This window comes from Mirounga leonina, unplaced genomic scaffold, assembly GCF_011800145.1.
Source record: "Mirounga leonina isolate KUSES-001 unplaced genomic scaffold, KU_Mleo_1.0 Mir_127, whole genome shotgun sequence".
NCBI classification, from domain to species: domain Eukaryota; kingdom Metazoa; phylum Chordata; class Mammalia; order Carnivora; family Phocidae; genus Mirounga; species Mirounga leonina.
In genome coordinates, this window is record NW_023270316.1 from 10955036 (window position 1) to 10977453 (window position 22418).

Here is a 22418-nt window from a genome sequence, read left to right on the forward strand (position 1 = left end):
ACTCTGATGGGGGGCGCCTGGCTGGCTCAGTCCTTAGAGCATGTGACTCTTGATCTCGGGTTTTTAAGTTCAAGTTATTTAAGTTCAAGCCCCCATGTTAAGCATAGAGATTACTTAAAAATAAAATATTAAAAAAAATAACTGGTGGGCTCTTTTCTTTCTCCCCCCCCCCCCCCCCGCCGCTTTTTTTGGTAAAGATTCTATTTATTCATTTGACAGAGAGAGAAAGAGAGGCAGGCAGAGGGAGAGGGAGAAGCAGAGTCCCAGATGAGGGGGGAGCCCAACGCAGGGCTCGATCCCAGGGCCCTGGGATCATGACCTGAGCCCAAGGCAGATACTTAACCGACTGAGCCACCCAGGCACCCCTGGTGGGATGTTTTCTTAGTCAAGAAGTCTAGAACAAAATACATGGTGGTAGAACAAATGGAAAAGGGTTAGCTATATTAGAGTAAGAAACTCTCGGACAATGCGTATGTAATTATTTCTTATTATGCATCCATACGTAATTATTATTTTTTATTCTTATGTTCATTACCATTTTCTCTGTTTGGAAAGAAAACTATAGGGTGGTAATTTCAATGATATGAATCCTACAAAACATTTCCCTCCCTCCACCACAGGCATCTAAAGATGAGACAATTTTACATCAACCAAACCAAACATTGTTAAGAAAACAAAATGAAAGCTCTTTTAGACACAAAATCTTATTTATCTCAAATCCTGTATTGCTCTTGAATATTATTACTAACTTGGATAAAACTGTAAAATCACTGCTGAAACTCAACATTTTGAATTTTAACACCGATTCGAAAAACACATTAACATCTACAGGAGGTAATAAGATACTAAAAATGCTTCCTAATAGCTATTCCTAACCAAGTATTCCTGATGGTGTACTTTTCAGCCCAGGGTACAGTGTATATATAATAGTGATGTACATTTTTGTGCTTTATTCGTGTTCCTGTCATACCTTCCATGATTCCTTAAACAGTCCGACTGCAGCCTTAACTTTTAGCATATCACAAAGAAAATTCCCTTTACCATGTGACAGAAGTGTTCTGGTTAGAAATGAATGCATTATTCCTTGTAATTTTCCATGACAGTGCTACTATTTCTCAGAATTTTGTCTAGCAAAACTACTTTGTAAAATGAAATACACAGGGACGCCTGGGTGGTTCAGTCAGTTAAGCGTCTGCCTTCGGCTCAGGTCATGATCCCAGGGTCCTGGGATCGAGTCCCGCATCGGGCTCCCTGCTCCGCGAGGAGCCTGCTTCTCCCTCTGCCTCTGCCTCTGTCTCTCTCTCTGTCTCTCATGAATAAATAAATAAAATCTTTAAAAAAAAAAAAAAAAGAAATACACAGAGGTACTAGTGTGTGGGCCTTGGACTATAGTGACTTGGTTTTATCTTAGATTCTAAGCTCACAAGTTCTGTGGCTTTGGCTACTGAGCCTCCATCTGCACACCAGGCTAGTTACATCCACCTTCAGTCTTCCGGCTACCTCATTTGGAGATAAAGTATGTATGGTGCTTACCACAGCGCCAGGGACAGGGTCCATCTTCAATACTGTAGACCAACGTAATCAGCTGCTTCATGAAAATACCTTGAAATAGGCTAAACTCTGTATCAAAAACAACAATGCAACTAGAACAAGACAGGGAAACCCCTTCCTCACTCTGTTTGTGGAAAACAATTAATTAAAAAATTAAGGAAGCACACACTTCCATAATAAGAAACTAAAGTTATCTCTAGAAGATGTCTGATTTTTCAGTAAACTTAGCTTGCTACCACGTGCCTGTGCTTTGCCTTGCCTGTCTATTTATAGCACAATTTCCAAGGCAAGTCGTGACTTATATATAAATCACCTTCTAAGCTATTACTCATTAGTCATCTCTGCCAAGGAGGACTTCTTCACCTTCGCCAAGATCCTTCCTTTCCCCCAGTCAGTTGAGTGCTCTTTCTTTTATCTTTCTCACGGATTTAACTGGTTGAAAGCACCTTTATTATAGCATTTATCACTGCATTTTAATTACTTCCAAGTCTCCCTTTACCATCATAAGTAGAGATTGTTTACATGGCTATCTAAAGGCAAGCTGCCTTTAATTCATCTTTTTTTCAATATAATATCATATTCATATTAGCAATTTTTCATTGCTTCCTTGGGATAGATTTCTAGAAGTGGAATCAGTAGACCAAAGAATATGAACATTTGATAATATCCATGTTACCGAATTATTTTGTTATCAAATTATTTTGTAGAAAGGGTATATATATTCCCATTTAATTCCCATTTTAATTCACCTTTGAGTTGCTCAGAGCTCAGCAACTATTATTGGAAAATTTATTATTTGAAATATTTAGAAGGTAAAACATATCCACCATAGTAATAAGTATATAATTAAGTCTAAAAATACTTGTTTAAATATTCATGATTAAATACTTATGACAGAATTGAGTCAGGGGTGCCTGGGTGTCTCAGTTAAGCGTCCAACTCCTGATTTTGACTCAGGTCATGATCTCATGGCTGTGAGACAGAGCCCCCCCCAACCCCATGGGCTCTGCACTGGATAAAGAGCCTGCTTAAAAGATTCTCTTTCTCCTTCTCCCTCTGCCCCTTCCCACCTCCTCCCCCCCCCTGCTCTCATTCACTCTCAAAAAAACAAAAAACAAAACCAAAACAGCATCAAGGCTCTGGATAACCTAGATGTTTAAACTTTTAAGGAAATGCCAAGCTGTTTTCCAAAGCAGCTGCACCATTTTACATTTCCACCACCAGTGTATGAGGGCTCCAATTTCTATGCATCTTCTAATACACTTGATATTATCTATTTTATTATAGCCATCCTAGTGGTGTGAGGTGCTCTTTCGATGTGATTTGGATTTGCATTTCCCTGATGAGTTATGATGTTTAAGCATCTTTGTGTATGCTTATTGGCAATTGCATATATGCTTTTGAGAAATGACTATTTAGATACTTTGCCCATTTTTATGTTGGGTTTTTTTATTATTAAGTTTTAAGTTTTATGTTTTGTTTTGGTTTTGAGAGAGAGCGTACGCGCAGAGTCGAGGGAGGCAAAGGGAGAAGAGAGAAAATCTTAAGCAGGTTCTGCACCTAGCACAGAGCCTGACGTGGGGCTCGATCTCATGACCCTGAGATCATGACCTGAGCCAAAATCAAGAGTCAGATGCTTAACCAACTGAGCCACCCAGGCACCCCAGGTTTTTTTTTTTTTTTATGTATTTTATATACAATTGCTTTACTGAATATATAATTTGCAAATATGTTTTCTCATTCTGTGGTCTGTCTTTTCAATTTCTTGTTAGTATCCTTTGAAGCATAGTTTTTAATTTTGACAAAAACCAATTTATCTATTTTTTCTTTTGTTGCTTGTGCTTTGTCATATCTAAGAAACCACTGCCACATGCAAGGTCATGAATATGTACCCTTATGTTTTCTTCTAAGGGTTTTATTGTTTTATCTCTTACATTTAGATCTTTTGTCCCCTTTAGGTTAATTTTGGTATATTAACTCAATATAAGATAGGGATCAACTTTATTCTTTTACATCTAGATACCCACTTGTTACAGCACCACTTGTTGACAAGATTATTCTTTCCTTCATTGAATTACTCTGGCACTTTTGTCAAAAATCACTTGAACACACATGCAGGGATTTAGTTCTGGATTCTTTATCTTTATGCAAGTACCAGACTGTCTTTATGAGACAATTTTGTTGTAGGTTTTGAAAAGGGAAACGGAGTTCTCCAACTATGTTCTTTTTTTAAAGATTGTTTTTGCTATTCTGGGTCCCTTAAGTTTCTATATAAATTTTAGTATCAGCTTGTCACTTTCTGGGAAAAGAAGGTTGGATTCTGGAAGGAATCACGTTGCAGGAGTAGATCAATTTAGGAAATACTGACATCTTAACAATATTAAGTTTTTCAATTCAGGAATATGAGATGCTTTCTATTTATATTTGGATTTCCATTCATTTCTATTTCAATAGTTTGTGGTTTTCACAGTATAAATTTGTACTACTTTTGTTCTTCATTCTTTTGATACTCTTGTTAATGGAACTGTTTTCATAATTTTATTTTTCGATTGTTCACTGCAAGTAAGTAGAAATGCAACTGATTTTTATATATTTATTTTGTATCCTGCACCCTTCCTAAACTTATTATTTGTAATAGTTCCTTAGTGGATTTCTTAGGATTTTCTACATACAACAATATGTCATCTACAACATAGATTTTTATAATCTTCACCAGTTATAGCTGCTTTGCTGCGCAAAACTGCTGTTTCAGAAGTGGATAAATTTTATCAATATATAATTTACTTTAAATTGGAAGAATGAAAAGATTCTGATTGTAATTCAAAAATGAGCAAAGTTTTATGGCTATCAAAAAGGAAAGTTTTGACCTTTCCATAAGAAGCAAAAAATAATAATAAAATCTCATTTATGAAAATGAACTGAAAAGAGGATTTTTTTTAATGAAAACAATTTTCATTTTCCTTGACCATGCTAAATGTTACTTTTGATCATTTATATTTTTCTTTTCAAGTATTAACAAAAATTACATTGCCATGCCAAAATTCATTAGTTTAAGAATTCTGGTTATTCTTAAGAAGTAGTTTACAGGATCTTTAGAAAAATTTCAATCAGTGGCTCACTGTTACAAAGGATATCTAAATCACTATCAAGGCTCATATATAACTATTCTTTATTATTTCTGCTTATTAGTAGCTAACATAAATACCAGGCAAAAAAAAAATTTAAGTGCACGTACAGTGCTCATTTTTCCATCTTTAGGAAGCCTGAATTCCTGAGCAAATTTTCTTCGCATCAAGAGTACTCTAACATATTTCTTCCAAGTGAATTGTTTTCAATGTGAATTTAGTCCATCAGCTTAAAGATAACAAATGCATTAATCTTTTCTTTTATCATGAACTATTTTGACCAGTTTCATATTACACAGAGTAAAAGAGAATGGAAAATATCTTGGGAATCCATTAGAGAATCATGAAATAAATATAAGTAAAACTCAGTTTGTTTTTGGTATTTTTATCATCTTAATATGCAAAATAATATTTCAACTTTGTATTGAGCAAATTTTATATTTAATTCTGCTATTCCTTCTGACCCTTATATTCAGTACCAAAGTCCTAAAACAAAATTTCACCCCATCTACTACTCCTTCACTTCACTTTTCCCTCTACCATGCTTCCTTCATTTCCCCAAAGTTTCATCCTTCCTGCTTTTAAATTTTATCAAAAATACTAATCTGTTTACGTATTTTTAAAATTTTTACATAACATAAAATTTACTAGCTTAACCATTTTAAAGTGTACAGTTTAGTGGTATTAAATACATGCATCATCACCACTGGCTATGCATCAATCACCACCGGCCATCTCCATGAACTTTCATCCTGCAAAACTGAAACTCTTCGTCCTTTGACTAGTAACTCCCCGATCCCCACTCCTCCCAGCCTCTGGCAACCACCATTCCATGTTCTGTCTATGAATTTAACTACTCTGCGTACTGTGTGATTTGGAATCAGACAGTATCTGTCCTTTTGTGTCTGGCTTATTTCACTGAGTACAATGTCCTCAGGGTTCATCCATGTTGCGGCACATGTCAGAATTTCTTTTTCAAGGCTGAGTAATATTCCGTGAGACGTATACACCACATTTTGTTTATCCACTTATCCATCAATGGACATTTGGGCTGCTTCCACTTCTTAGCTATTTGGAACAATGCTGCTGAACAATGGGTGTGCAAATGTCTCTTCAAGACCCTGATTCCGATTCTTTGGGGATAAATACCCAGCAGTGGCATGGCTGGGTCATATGGGATTTCTACTTCTAATTTTTGAGGAACCACCAAACTGTTTTCCCAGCAACGCCACCATTTAACACTCCAACCTGCATGGAGACTCCAATGTCTCCACAGCCTCACCAACTCTTACTATATTTTGTGTTGTTTTTTTATCATAGCCATCTTAAGAACTGTGAGTTGGTGTCCAATCATGGTTATGATTTGCATTTCCCTAATGATTAGCGATGCTGAGTGTATGTCCATGTGCTTACTGGCCATCTCTATATCTTCTTTGGAGAAATGTTTATTAAAGTTCTTTGCCCATTTTAAAATCAGGTTGGTTTTTTGGTTTTATTGCTGTTGAGTTACTGGAGTTCTTTATATATTCTGAATAATAACTCCTTGTCACATACATGCAAATATTTTCTCCCATTCTGTGGAATGCCTTTTCACTCTGTTGGCTGTGGACCTTTGATGCACCAGTTCTGTTTTGTTGTGTGTTTTTTTTTTTAAGATTATTTATTTATTTATTTGAGAGAGAGCACAAGCAGGGGGAACAGCAGACAGAGAGGGAGAAGCAGACTCCCCGCTGAGCGGGGAGCCTGATGCAGGACTCAATCCCAGAACCCTGGGATCATGACCTGAGCTGAAGGCAGAAGCTTAACTGGCTGAGCCACCCAGGCACCCCAATGCACCAGTTTTAAATTCTGATACAGTCTAATTTGTTTTCTTTTGTTCCCTGGGCTTTTAACATCATGTCCAAGAAACGATCATCAAATTCAATGTCATGAGACTTTTCCCAGGTTTTCTTCTTACATTTAGGTCTTTGATACATTTTGAGTTAATCTTGTATATGGTGTAAGGCAAGAATCCAACCTTTTTCTTTTGCATGTGGATATACAATGTTCCCACTACTATTTATTGAAAAGACTCTCCTCTCCCCCATTGAATTGTCTTGGCATTCCTATCAAAAATCATTTGACCATATATCCAAGGGTCCATTTCTGGGCTCTCAATTCTGTTCCATTGATCTATGCGTCTGTCTTATGCCAGTACCACACCATTTTGACTACTATAGTTTCGTATTAAGTTTTAAAATCAAGAAGTATAAGCCTTCCAACTCTGCTCTTCTTTTTCAAAATTGTTTTGGCTATTTGGGGTCGCTCCCTTAAGATTCCATATGAACTTTAGAATGGATTTCTCTATCTCTGCAAAAATTCGGTTGGGATTTTGGTAGGGATTGTATTGAATCTGTGGATTGCTTTGGGTAATACTGACATCATAACGACATTAAGTTCTCCAACCTATGAACACAAGAGAACTTTCCATATGTTTGTCTCTTCTTCAATTTCTTTCAGCAACATTGTGTAGTATCTCATGTACAAGTCTTTCTCCTCTATTGTTAAGTTTATTCCTAAGTGTCTTATTTTTTTTGATGCTGTTGTAAAATGGAATTGTTTTTGTGTTGTGTATTTCAAAATTTTACATAAATTGTATCATTAAGTACTTACTATCTTTTCACAACTTTCTTTTTTACTATTATAGTACACACATGCGTACTGCAAGTGTAACAATATGTACCAGGAGGACACTTAGCATCTGCAGGCTAGTCACCTCTGGAGAGGAAAAGGGTGGAATGGGATGGAATAAAGAAGGGATTTAGCTGTAACTATGAATTTTTTTTCTTTTTTAATAAGAGACCTGTATAGAACATTTGCACATTTGCTGTACTTTCCTCATGTGAAATATCTTATAATTTAAATTTTTGTAATTAAAATAAGTCTGAAAATGGGGGGTATCTGAGGCATTAGTATAGTCCTATAACTTTGCCGGTACTACTTCTGGGATCATTAACCTAGACAGTCATCTCTAGGACAATTAGTTTTTTCTTGATGTGGCAGTGGGTGAAAACCAATAGTCACAGCTCTTCCCCTGAGACCCTAAAAGCAGAGGTTTCACACTATTAAAAACTTCATACCAATGAGCTTTTACTTAGTCTACACTATTCACCTTGCTCTGAAAAAGACTGATGTCAAATGAAGCTCAGTCCAAATATGCTCAGAAAAAAAGTACACACTATCAGGAGTACTTGCTTTTCATTGGGTCTGATACTTCTGATAGCAGCAAAGCCAATAAATGGGGGTAGTAGTTATTGATACTAGATATCAAGGTGGATATTTTTCAGGGAAATTTTTAATGGAATAATTTTGATGTGTTTTTTTAAACAGCCCTACTTTTCTCATGAGCTAAAAAGTAAAGCAAGAGGTAATTCTACAGGAAAAAGTCAAAGGCACCACTTGAGCTGATGGTCTTTAGTTTTTCAACATGGAATCTCAAACAAGCACAAAGAAGTAACAGCTCTAAGAAGTAATCTGAGCAGTGTTCTTATTAAGGCAAGGCACTGCTTAGAAAAACACTGTATTGGAGGATCAGATGAACAGTAACACTTCAGGGTGACTCAGTATAGAACTGAAAATTATGCTAAGTCTACATTTTTGTAAAGTTAACCTTCCCCAAGGAAAATGCGATACTATAATATTTATACTCTTCACTTCAATACATATAATTTGCTATTCAACCTGATGTACACTTAAGTTTCCATTTATAAAGCTACTTTTTTAAATGATCATATGGAAAGGAGGAATGTAAAGAATCACATAAGTCAATCACAAAACACACCATAAGACATTTGTTTAACTACACCATAGTTCTCATTTTAAGAGAGTTGACTGAAATACCTTTCAGGAACAAATGCTTTAGCAATTTTGGCATATAGAATGAATCACAAAAGTTAAAGACAACCAATGAGACTACCCTTAATTCATGAATTAAGCTCATTTACTTGTGACTGACTACCACATAAGAATGTCAGCTTCTCCAGTGTAACAGCCTAGCACTTAACTAGCACGCAGTAGGTACGTAATAAGGATGTGTTGCAGAAATGAATACCCCTTAACTCTTGACCCGTGGTATTTTCTATCAGGAAACTGCCACCAGAGGGTGCCTGGCTGGCTCAAGTTGGTACAGCACAGGAGTCTGCACCTGGGGGTGGGGAACTGGAGCCCCACGTTGGGGGTAGAGTTTGTGTAAAAACAAACAAACGAAACTACCACCATATACCTCGGGCTCACCATGTTTTGTTTCAGTGAAATTATATTATTTTAATTTTCATACCCTGTTCAAATCTTTTGTTTTTTCCACACAACAAAATGACATTTCATTACAACTTAGCCACAAGAAGAGATATGTAGATTAATAAAATATTCATTGTACTAACTACATAGCAGTTTCTGTGGGTTCATGCTACAAGCAAAAAAGGACGCAAGCTAACCCTTCATGGTATTTTTTCTGGCAATCTCAAATCATAGTATTTAAACATATCATTCATACCACAGTATAAACACTAAATCTTAATGTAACATTGTTCAGGATCGACCAGAATTAAACTAAAGCAGTTCTATCATGGATACTATCCAAGGGGTTTAAGTTCAAGTTTTAAGTTCCTTTGAAACAAAAGGAATGTCCACCACAAGGTAAATTTAGCCTCAAGGATGTCTCACACAACATGAAGTCTCAAGAAAATGTTATATAGGCTTCAGATTACTTGTTTTAAAAGAACGATTGCCTACCACAGCTATCATATGTTTGGAATTATACTTAAAGATGCTCTTCTCTGTGACAAAAACAAAAGTATTGCTTCTCAATAACAAAAGGAAAATGAATCAGGTGTCAGGAAGTGGGTTTAGAATGTGCCTAAATCTCAGGATATATTTCCTAATTAACGTGAGATAATAAAAACTGCCATTTACATTCAGCTTCCTAAAGAAGATGAAACAAATACATAGCTATGCTACAGATTCAAAAGATGACAGTCGCTGAATAGGTTAAAAATTGCTTTAAATATTCACAGATAATTTCAAGATTGCCAAAAAATAATAAAGAAATAAAACTCACCGAGAATGTTGGCCCACTATTAGATGCCATGACAGTATGAACTTCATCATGCAATTTTATTGACAGCTCCCAGTTAGCCACTTGTGGTTTAATAATAGGCACTCTGAAGTAGAAAAAAAGAAAAAGAGTTAATAATTTTATAGTATTCTCCCAGTAAGCTGATCTTCCTTCGACATTAAGTGTGCAGGGTAAAACTGCCGAAAACTGTGCTTCAGGACGTTATTTTAAAAGGTTCTATCCTTGGAAAAAAGCTTTCAGATTTAAACTAGAGCAAGTGAAAACAAACAAAAAACACACATTCATTCCGAGGACAACAGCGATCATTCTGGGATAACGGTGGTACCTCCGTCTACTCAAAGTACCATCATCTCTTCTACGAATTAGAGTTGCTTAATTGTGACAGTCTTTCAAAGATCAACTTTATACAATATTAATTTCTTTTCAATATTTGGTTACTGTTTCAGACAGTTTTAAACATTTACAATGTTAGTCTCTTATTCTTCTGGGTTTATTGAGTTATACTCGGTATCCAAAAAAACGGCAGATAATTAACACACAATTTAGTGAGTTTGGACATAGTTATTCACTTGTGTTTCCATCACCATAATTAAAGTAATAAACATATCCATCACCTCCCAAGGTTTCCCTGCATTCTTTCATTTTGTTTTGGTTTTTTGTTTGTTTGGGTAAGAATACAACATCAGTGATGCTAGTCTTAACACACAGGTCTTTTCTTGCCAATGATCCACATTACATGGTCCAGAAAAACTGGGTCAAACAGCCAGAGACGAAAACATTTTTAGAATATAAATATTTCTCACTTTTTAAAGTAACAAAATTTTAACAATTTCTGAATTAATCTAATTTCAATATTGAGTGTTTTCATTATTTATAGTTGTAAAGTAGTATTTACAAAGCACTAAACAGGTAGTATCCAGACTCTGTCTTAAGTCATAGCTCTGAAAAAATGTTGCAGGTTATGCTTTAACATAAACCCCCTCCCCCAAACTTCAAAAGGATTCTCTGTGCATTCTACTAAAAAAATTCAGTCATAAAAACTATGATTATAATCAAATCATCTTTAGACGCAATGCCTAATGGAGGATGATGGATCATTTAGGCGAACATTTGTATTCAGCCCACTGTTCATTTTCTGAAGATGAAGAAATGTTTTAAATACTACAGAAGTGAAAATTAAAGGAAAGTTTAAAAATGCATCAACCAATCAATATTAATGCACAAGGCAGAGACATGGAGGATTCTCTTCTGGCAATTTAAAGAGGACGCTCTCAAGGACAGAGCTTCACATAGGAGGGCTTCATCGGACAACAGGGAGGCAGGCGTACAGGACGCAGAGGAGAGGAGAGAGGAGAGGTGGCACAGGGTGCCAGCCCCACCTCTACTCTGGCACTCCCTTCCACGAGGCATCTCTCTGTCGGAGTTGTTTCCCCCACTGTCCTGTGAGCTCCTGAAAGACCAAGATCGTGCCTTATTTTTGTATCCCCAGGTCCCAGTCCAGGTTGGGAAGAAAGGGCTGAGGGGGGGCAGTAGGAGGGAATTTGAGGAGCACCTGCTATGTGCCAAGCACTGCTAAGGGGACACAGTGTTACCCAAGGGACAGAGTATGCTCCCAAAGGAGGCATGGACCCCAAGCTCCTGGCTTACTACCTGGATGTTCTTGGACTATACAGACGACCTCACTAGCCTTCACTCTGGCTACCTTCAAACAGGGTTAACACCTGACCTTTTCAGGGGTACTGTGATAACAGAAATAACCTGACAGCTAATATTACCGGCCACAATGCTTTCTTAAATCTTTGTTATCAGAATAATTATGTAACTCTCCTGCTCCAGATTGTTCCATGGTTTTCGACTTCACATCAGGTTAAATCTTAACTAACTTACCTACCATTCAAGTTTCCTATAAATAAGGCCCCACTCTTTGTATTTCCAGTTTTATTTGATTATTCTCAGACTTGCATATCCGGTTGCGCCAAACCCTTAAAGTACTTCACAAATCAAACCAAACTAGAACAAGCAGAACTAAGCACAGTGGTCACAAACTCAGGCTCTGGTGACTCGCAGAAGTGGATAAAAAACCCAGTCCTGCCATTAATTAGTTCTGACCTTGAGTCAACTGTTAGGTCTCAGTCTCCTTATGCATCAAACCAGACATATGATAGCATCTGCATCATAGCGATGTGCTGAGGATTAAACAGTGCATATAAATGGTAACTTTTATTACTTTGATTAGTCCCAACCCTAGACCTACACTCATTAACCCCTCCCCTCCATAAATGAAACCCTTTCATGGATTCCTTCTGCTCCGCAAACTAACAGATTTTTCAAGAAGATCATCTCTCTCATAAATTGTTCTCTAATTATAGGCACTGATCATAGTACAAACCTCCATCATCTCCCTTCTGCTTAACCTATATTATATGCTTAGTATTTTTCACAACTCAGTAGCCTGGAGGAGGTAACTCTTTCCAGTAAACCTGGTGACGCTTTTTAGTTATGCAACAAGCCTGTTTCCAGAGGAGCTGGGAAGTTAATCCTGACATCCTGTTAGAACCCAGACTGCATTTTCCCACAGAAAGCAATCCTACAGATGGTGGCGAGATAGAGTTGCCACCCTTCAGAACCTACTATTTATTTTTCCATTGTTTTATTTTGATCCACATCTGTTTCATATATGTTATAACCTACCCCAAGAGGGACCTTGTGCAAAGAGCAAAGGCTCCTTGAGTTGAAATTCTGAGGTTTCATCTCAGCCCATTCTCTTACTACAATGTAGCAGGGACTCCTTTAGTCCTTCGGAACCGTAATTTCTACACCTGTGAAACAGAGCTACCACAGCGCTGGGCAGGGGTGGGGTGGGGGGGGGTGGGTAACGGGAAATCTGTCGCTCCTTCGGAGCACACAGCTTCTGGAGTGGCTGTTTTCAAACAATATCTTTTTAGGTAGCGTGTTACGAGGATGTGGGAAAGAGGCTTCCCTGTGGAAGCAAGCCCATGAGGTATGAGAAAAAATGGTCACACTGTGGAATCTCCTTATGAGTTCACTCTTCTACAGACACTTGGTAAGATCCCTTCTGGCTTTACCTAAGTTTGAAAGTCATTTTGTTTTGTTTTAAAATAAAATTGGACGGGTTTGGGTACATATGCCCAGTATAAAGATCCATAAGCTCTGCGGCAGAAATAAACTCTAAGTAAAGCTAGTAACACACACCAGCCTGAAAGTCCATGTGCTCTATTTTCTGCAAAACCACTGCAACTAGAGTAATGATAATTACTCTGAAACACTGATATGAATCCCACCAGCACAAACATGCTTATGATGGTACCAGTTACATTTTACAGTGATATTTTATTTTATTTTAATTTTTTTTTTAAAGATTTTATTTGACAGAGAGAGACACAGCGAGAGAGGGAACACAAGCAGGGGGAGTGGGAGAGGGAGAAGCAGGCTTCCCGCTGAGCAGGGAGCCCGATGCGGGGCTCGATCCCAGGACCCTGGGAATGACCTGAGCCGAAGGCAGACACTGAACGACTGAGCCACCCAGGCGCCCCTTACAGTGATATTTTAAATTTTAGAAAAGAGTTACATTTATCCATTAAATCAAAAATAGTCTCAAAGATTTTTATAAACAACTCTCTGGAAAGGGAGAGAAGAGGTCCTGGAGTTTCACACAACTCACTAGAGTAACCGTACACAGAAAACAGCTTCTTTACTGAACTACATGCCAAAAGAGGTTGCCCTCTGATCACAAACTTCATCTGTGCAGCTTATTAGTTACTTGAAAAGCTGATATCATTTAAGACTTCAAAAAACAAACCAACCCCTCAAAATCCAGGAAAAGGGAATTCACATAAACAGCTACTCACAAAGCAAGTCAAATAACAGCCCTTACCCAGACCTGTCCACTTTGATTATCATCAGCCAACCAGAATGAATATGTTCAGTAAAACTACATTTTTCTCTATTTTATAGTAAAAACGGTCAGCCGATTATCACAAATGTTACTTACTGCTAATACATTTAACTTACTAGAATATTTTACTCAAAGAAGTGTAAATAATACTAACCCAAATACATTGCTATTACATGTCATGTTTTAAGGCAGATTTTATGTAAACATCACTCACAGCATCTTTAGTTATCAAGGATCATAAGCATCTCAAAACCATATTATGAAACACTCAGAAAAGCTGGTTTTCAATTGTGCCATTACCTATTTAAGAGTGAAATACTGAGTTAAAACAATGTTAGTGGTCAAAGAATCATTAAGCAATCCTTGATCATAACTTTCACAGTGGGTGGTCTGTAAAATGATCAAGAATAATATGCTGCATTCCATATAGCCACAGAGGTCAGCTTCTGCATACAAATCTTTGCAGGAAGAAAAAGGCCTTCAGAAAAGTGGGCCATTCATCTGAACCAAGTTCAGAGAATTTCCAGCACGGTGAAAAGATATGTTATGCAAGCACATAGATGTATTCAGTGGGGGTAGATGGAACCAGCTACATGGCGACTACAAAGGAGCCCTCCCATGGTTCATGAATAAGTCGAGGAAATGATCAGAAAAAAAAAAAGAGAGAGATGTTTAGACAGATGGCCCACTTAAAATGCCTGAGACAGGGCATAGCAATTTTAATGAAACTTTAGATCTAGTATATGAATTGTTTCTTATTTCCTCCAGGAAAAAAAAAAAATCTAAAGACAAAAATGCAGCAATTTGCTGAAAAACTCACTTTTAGCAAGTTGGGATGGAAGAAGAATTTACAAATACAAGTTTTATTAGTTCAATAAATTCATATAAAATTCTTCACAGAGCCATCAGCTATCAAAATGAATATAAAAAGCATGGAATGAACAGATTAAAGGAATTTTAAACAGAAGTCTACTGCCAAAGCAAACAAAAATCTAAGCCTTATTATGTGAGAACTTACAACACTCCAACATTAAAGTTCATCACTGCAGAAGAAAGATAAAAGCAGCATTTTCAGAGAACCTCTTCAAAGCTAGAAATTGTCATAGTAGAGGAATAGAATCCTGCCTATATGCAGTTTAAAATGTGTACATTCAAATAGAGGAGGCTGTGTAAAGAGTGTGTATCACAAAATACTGCCTAGAAAGGGTTGTGGAACACCAAGTTTGATTCATTAGCATTACAAATAATAACACAAATGACACCTGAATCAGGAAACAAATACTAATGTTACTTATAATCTTATGGATTTTAATATTATGCAAACGCTGTTTCTTCTGCCACCAATAAAGACCTCAGGTTCTCAATTTAAACATGGGACATGACTAGTCAGGAAAGGTGATGGAGGTTAGCCACCACCCCTGCAAGCCCTGGGGTTGCAATGACCACCAACCCCAAACACCATGTGACCTTCCAAGTTACTCATCCTCCTTGTGTCTCTTTCCTGATCTGTGAGGCCAAGATAGTAAGAACATTTTATCCACATGTTCATTAAAGAAGATAAAAGGTATAACACGCTCAGATTAGTGCATGGCACAGAATGCTAAGAGTTATTACCATCACTCATTATCATAATTTGGTACAATATCTGAAATCCTCCATTATTTCAACCTGTTATTTTTAAAAAATATATTAACATACAATGAAATTCAAAATTTTAAGTTCCATCATTATCCTTCCAGGAAATCTGCCCCTTTCCCCCAGTAGTTCAACTGTAGATTAGACTAAAGCTTCACATAAACAGACACCAAAAAGAGGCGCTCTCATGTGTGGCTTTCCTTTGCCCAAAGGAATGTTTCTGAGGTTGATGCATGGTGAACAGTTCATTCTTTTTTTTATTGCCGAGTAGTACTCTATTGTACAAGCATACCAAAATTAGTTCATCCTTCTGCTGATGCACATTTGGGTTGTTTCCAGTTTGGGGATCTTAGGAACAAAGCTGCTATAAACATTCTTTGTATGAGCCTTTTTTGAAGACAGATGTTTTGATTTTTTATGGGTAAAAACTCTAGGAGTGGAAATATGAGGGTAAACATATGTTTAATTTTATAAAAACTACCACCCTGTTTTACAAGGTATTAAAACATATCTGTACAGCCCCCAGCAACAGAGCTTGCTCTATAACCTTGCCACCATTTCGTGTTGGGTTTCTACTTCTAGCCAGGCTAGTGGCTGAGAATATATCTCATTACAGTTTAATGTGCATTTCCCTTATGACAAATAACGTTGGGCACCTCAATATTAGTCTTATTGGTCACTTATATTCAAAGATTTGCCCATTTTTTATTAAGATACTGGTGTTCCTGATTTGTGGGAGTTCTTTATTTTTTTAGAAAACCTCTGTCAGATTTATGTGTTGTACTTTCTCCCCCTCTATGGCTTACAAATATTCTCTAAAATGTCTTACCTTCAGCAGTTTTTTTTTTTTTTTTAAATTAATGGACTTAATTTTTTTAGAGCAGTTTTAGGTTTTCAGGACAATTGTGCAGGAAGTAGAGCTCCTATATATACCCTCCCTCACCCCACCCTGATACAGCGTCCCTATTATTAACATTCTGCATTGCTGTGGTACATTTGTTAAAATTGATGAGCCAATGTTGATCCATTTTGATAATTTGATAATACTTTAACTGAAGTCCACAGTTTACATTAGGATTCATTCTCTGGGCTATGCATTCTACATGTCTGAACAAATGTATAATGACATGTCTCCACCATTAAGATCTCATATAGAATAGTTTCACCTTAAAAATTCCCTGTGCTCGGGGGTGCCTGGTGGCTCAGTTGGTTAAGCGACTGCCTTCAGCTCAGGTCATGATCCTGGAGTCCCGGGATCGAGTCCCTCATCGGGCTCCCTGCTCGGCAGGGAGCCTGCTTCTCCGTCTGACCCTCCCCCTTCTCATGTGCTCTCTCTCTCATTCTCTCTCTCTCAAATAAATTAAATAAATAAATAAATAAATAAATAAATAATTCCCTGTGCTCCACCTATTTAACCCTTCCTTCATCCCCCCGGATCACTGGTAGCCACTGATCTTTACTGTCTCCAACATTTTGCTTTTTCCAGAATGTTGTAGAGCCAGAATGTAAGCTTTTCAGATTGGCTGCTCTCACTTATCATTATGCATTTAAGGTTTCTCCATGTCTTTGTGTGGCTTGATGGCTAATACCTTTCATTGCTGAATAAAAGTCCATTGCCTGGATGTACCACAGTTTACTTATCCATTCACCTAATTAAAGGAGACATTTTGGTTACTTCTTAGTTTTGGCAATGATGAGTGAAGCTGCTATAAACATTCACGTGCAGTTTTTAGTGCACAAACATTTTCAATTCATTTAGATAAATACCAAGGAGTACAACTACCGGATCATATGGTAAAAGGATATTTAGTTTTGTAAAAAACTGCCAAACTTTATTCCAAAATGGCTGTACCATCTGCAGTCCCATTAGCAATGAATGAGAGCTCCCGTTGTTCCACAATCTCACAAGCATTTGGTATCATCAGCGTTTGGGATTTCAGTCTTTGTAATAAACATATATCTCTGCTGTTTAATAGAAATTTTTAATAGTAATAAAAACATATGAATTTTCCCTTTTATGTTGAGTGCTTTTATGTACTTGCTAAGAAGTGTTTGGACTATAGCAAGGCCCAGAAGAAATATTCACATTTTCCTTTAGAGGTTTTATATGTAGAGCTGTGATTCATCTTTTTCTTGGGTGATGGGAAAGAGGAAGAGGTAAGGTTCATCTAGTTGTTTCAAGAAAATCTGTAGACCAAGTTCTGTAGCTTTGTCCATCAGTAAGGCAGTATTAGCTATTCTAGATCCCTTTGCATTTTCATACAAATTTCAAAACCAACAGGCAATTTCTTCTCCATCCTCCCCAAAGCAACCCCAATGGGATTACGTTTGGGCTTGCACTGAATCTCTTCATTCATGGAAGGAGAGCTGACACCTTAACAGTATTTTATCCAATCCATGAAAATAATAGCTCTCATCTATTTTACATTTTGAATTTTTCTTGGCAAAGTGTGGCAGTCTTGAGTCTCTTTTGTTGTAATTATACCTATTTTTGTTTTAATTTTATTAGTTGTATCATAGATTCCTTAGAGTTTTCTTAAGTAACCTATTAAGTTGTCTGGGAAACTTACGCTTCATTATTTTTCCAAGCCTTAGTACTCTGGCAAGTGACGGTCTAGAATTTCATTTGTTAAAGTATTTGCCTAAGTTTTTCAGGCTCTATTAAATAAAACTGTTAATAGTCATTCATTTTTGCTAGTTTATCGGAACACAATTTATATTTGATTGACTTTTTATCCTGCAACTCTGCTAAATTTATTCCAGTAATTGTTTCATAGATTCCTTACAGGTTTCTATGAAAATACAACTCCTCTGTGAAGAGGAACAACTTTACTTCTCCGTTTCTGATCTCCAGGACTTTTTTATTTCCTATCGTACTGGCCAGGATCGCTAGCATAATGTTGAATAAAAGTGACAAATACAACTCTGTCCCGTTTCCAATCTAAAGGAGATAACCCAATATTTTTCAGATATTTTTCCCCATTTTCTGTCTTCTCTTTCTTCTGTATCTCCAAATACATATAAGTTAAACTTCCTAATCCTATCAACTTAGGTCACTGAGACTTGCAAAATAAGTACTTTCTCTTCAGACTGTATAGTCTCTATTCTTCTAAGTTTACCAACTCTTCCTCTGCCAGCACCAGTATGTGTTTCAGCCTCGCCTGTAAGTTTTCCATTGCAGAGACAGTACCATTTTAGATCTAGAATTTCTAGTTGGTAATTTCTTAGTTTCCAGATCAATGCTTACATGCCCTATCAACTCCCTCATTTTGATCTTTAATATTTGACAATAATTTTAATAACTGTGTTAAAAGTCCTATCCCATGATCACATCTTAGTAGTCTCATAGTTGGTTTCTACTGACTGCTTTTTCACTTGACCATGGGTCAATTTTAATTCTTGAACTGTAGTTCAAGTGAATTGTTTTTTGTATCGCGGGTTGTGGAAATGTTATAGAGACTGTATTTTTCTGTTATCTTTCCCTAAAAAGTACCGATTTTCACTACAGTAGGCAGTTAAATTACTGGCTGATCACTCTGAAGTCGTGGAGACTCACCTTTGTGCTATTTGGTTTTGTTCTTAGGGAATTAAAAGTCCAAATCCAGAAGTCATTGAAAGTCCTTATTCCAGAAACATAGTGTTTCTCCTAAGACATGGTCCCTCTGGGGTTTTCATGGAAAACTCAAGGCATTTACAAGCCCCTCAAATTTGGTGAGGATCAAACTCCAAACATTACCATCTCCTTGGCAGGCAGCAACTGAAATTTCAGTTCAGTTCATTCATCATTCCAGCAGGATTCAATGCTGGAATTCCTGAAGTCTTTATGCATGCACATTTCAGGAGTCAACCATCTATTTGAGGGAAGCTAAATTCAGATATGGAAATCCTCACTCTGTTGCTCTCTTTTTGCCATGATATCCCTGTTCAATTTTCAGCAGTTCTTACAATTCTAAGCATCATTCTCCAAGACCTCAAGTCAGTAAGATTGTGGTTAACTCCTGAACTCCAGCCATGCTCGGATACATGCGTGCAATGGTGACCACCTTCAGGGGAAGCGCCATATACGTGTGGAGTTCAACCAGTGTGGCTTCCTTCTACAAATGCTCAAAGTCCATTTGAATTCTGACTGGTTTCAGTTGTTATCCAGAGCCTTCAAATGGTTGTAGATCTTCTCCAGAGCTTATAATTGTTTTCTGGAGGAGGGTTAGTAGGAAATAAGTAAGCTATACCACAATAGAAACTAGAAATTCTCCATGCTCCATTTCCTTACACCACACACAAAAAGAGACTCAAAATGGATGAAAGAGCTAAATGTGATACAGGAATCCATCAAAATCCTAGAGAACACAGGCAGCAACCTCTTCGACCTCAGCCGCAGCAACTTCTTCCTAGAAACATCGCCAAAGGCAAGGGAAGCAAGGGCAAAAATGAACTATTGGGACTTCACCAAGATAAAAAGCTTTTGCATAGTAAAGGAAACAGTCAACAAAACCAAAAGACAACCGACAGAATGGGAGAAGATATTTGCAAATGACATATCAGTTAAAGGGCCAGTATCCAAAATCTATAAAGAACTTACCGAACTCAACACCCAAACAACAAATAATCCAATCAAGAAATGGGCAGAAGACATCCAAATGGCCAACAGACACGTGAAAAAGTGCTCAGTATCACTCAGCATCAGGGAAATCCAAATCAAAACTTCAATGAGATACCACCTCACACCAGTCAGAATGGCTAAAATTAACAAGTCAGAAAATGACAGATGTTGGCAAGGATGCACACAAAGGGGAAACCTCCTACACTGTTGGTGGGAATGCAAGCTGGTGCAGCCACTCTGGAAAACAGTATGGAGGTTCCTCAAAAAGTTGAAAATAGAACTACCCTATGACCCAGCAATTGCACTACTGGGTATTTACCCCAAAGATACAAATGTAGTGATCCAAAGGGGTACATGCACCCCAATGTTTATAGCAGCAATGTCCACAACAGCCAAACTATGGAAAGAGTCAAGATGTCCATCAACAGATGAATGGATAAAGAAGATGTGGTATATATATACAATGGAATATTATGCAGTCATCAAAAAACAAAAAAAAAACCAAAATCTTGCCATTTGCAACGATTTGCAACGACGTGGATGGAGCTAGAGGGTATTATGCTGAGTGAAATAAGTCAATCAGAGAAAGACAAGACCATATGATCTCACTGATATGAGGAATTCTTAATCTCAGGAAACAAACTGAGGGTTGCTGGAGTGGTGGGGGGGCGGGAGGGATGGGGTGGCTGGGTGATGGGCACTGGGGAGGGTATGAGCACTGTGAATTGTGTAAGACTGATGAATGAGACCTGTACCTCTGAAACAAATAATACATTATATGTTTAAAAAAAAGAAGAAGAAGAAGATAGTAGGAAGGGAAAAATGAAGGGGGGGGGAAATCAGAGGGGGAGACGAACCATGAGAGAGTATGGACTCTGAGAAACAAACTGAGGGTCTTAGAGGGGAGGTGGGGGAGGGGGGTGAGGGGATGGGTTAGCCCGGTGATGGGTATTAAGGAGGGCATGTATTGAATGGAGCACTGGGTGTTATATGCAAACAATGAATCATGGAACACTACACCAAAAACTAATGATGTAATGTATGATGACTAACAAAACATAATAAAATAAAATTAAAAAAAAAAAAAGAAATTCTACATGCTGATTTAACTTTATATCACTCACATTCAAAGGCAGAGGAGGAAATAAAAAATGGAAGAATACTGGATCACAAATATGTACCACTTCTACCCACCATGTAGTAGCCCAGGAACACCTGACATCTATACTCGTAAAGTTTATTCACGTAACTGAGAGCAGTCATATACACACTTTATGAGGAGAAATAATCCCATCTCATTTTAATTCCTAAAATTTGAACTTCTATTATACCAGTAGGAAAATAAGTTATTGAATATAAAATACATTACATTTTAAAAATGTTTAGCAGCTTTACTAACATAAAACTCACACACCATAAATTTAACCCATCTAAACTGCATAATTCAATAGTGCTTAGTATATCCAGGGTTGTGTACCCATCACCCACGCAATTTTACAACATTTTCATAACCCCAAAAAGGAAAATGTGGACCCTCTAGCAGTCACTCCATGTTCCCCTCGCCCAACCTCCACAGCCTTACACCACTACTAATGTACCTTCTATTTCTACAGCTTTGCTTATTCTAGATACTTCATATAAGTGGAATCAAAAAAGTTGTGGTCTATTATGATGCCTCCCTTCATTTAGCATAGTGTTTTCAAATTTCATCCATGCTGTAGGAAGTGTCAATGTTATTTTTTATCACTGAATAATATTCCATTCTAAAAATACACACACTTTATTTAATATTATATATCATTTCGTGAACATTAGGGTTGTTTCTGTTCACTCATTATGAAAAATGTCAGTATGAACATTTATATGCAACATTTGTGTGGACCTAAGATTTCATTTCCCTCGGGTATAACCCTGGAAGGAGAATAGCTGGGTCATGAGGTAATGTCATACATTTTGAGAAAGTGCCAAATATTTCCAGGTTTGCACCATTTTATTCTAATTCCTACCAGGAATGTACGAGGGTTCCAATTTCTCCACATCCTCACCAACACTTTGATATTGTCCATCTTTTTCATTACAGCCACCCTAATGGACATAAAGTGGCAGCTCATTGTGATTTTGATTTGCATTTTCCTGAAGACTAATAATTCTGAGCCTCTTTTCAGAGGCTTGTTGGTAATTTGTGTATCATCTTTGGAAAAATTTCTATTCATGTCCTTTGCCCTTTTTTAAATTGGGCTGTCTCTTTACTATTGAGTTGTAAGAGTTCTTTACATATTCTAGACAAAAGTCTCCTAACAACAAATATATGATTTGCAAGTATTTTCTCCTATTCTGTAGGTTGGGTTAGGGTTAGGCTTTTTACTTACTTGATGGTGCCTTTTAAAGCATATAAGCTTTTTTTTTTCCTTGTTTCTTGTGCCTTTGACATCTTACGTAAGAAATCATCACCTAACCCAAAGTTAACAAAGCTCTTAC

General features: G+C 37.2%; 1 protein-coding gene and 1 long non-coding RNA gene across 4 annotated transcripts in view; both read right to left on the reverse strand.

The window, feature by feature from the left end:
• Positions 1-22418, reverse strand: part of PCCA (propionyl-CoA carboxylase subunit alpha) — a 402470-nt gene that overhangs the window by 135075 nt on the left and 244977 nt on the right. For all 3 annotated transcript variants that reach the window (XM_035003107.1, XM_035003106.1, XM_035003108.1), the window contains one exon: positions 9772-9874. In XM_035003107.1, coding sequence (XP_034858998.1) covers positions 9772-9874 — 103 coding nt within the window. The remainder of the gene's footprint in view (positions 1-9771; positions 9875-22418) is intronic.
• On the reverse strand, positions 15034-19675 carry LOC118009266. The gene is made up of 2 exons (XR_004678863.1): positions 18897-19675; positions 15034-15770 (listed from the first exon to the last, which is right to left on the reverse strand). It is a non-coding gene; the product is annotated as an uncharacterized LOC118009266 (long non-coding RNA).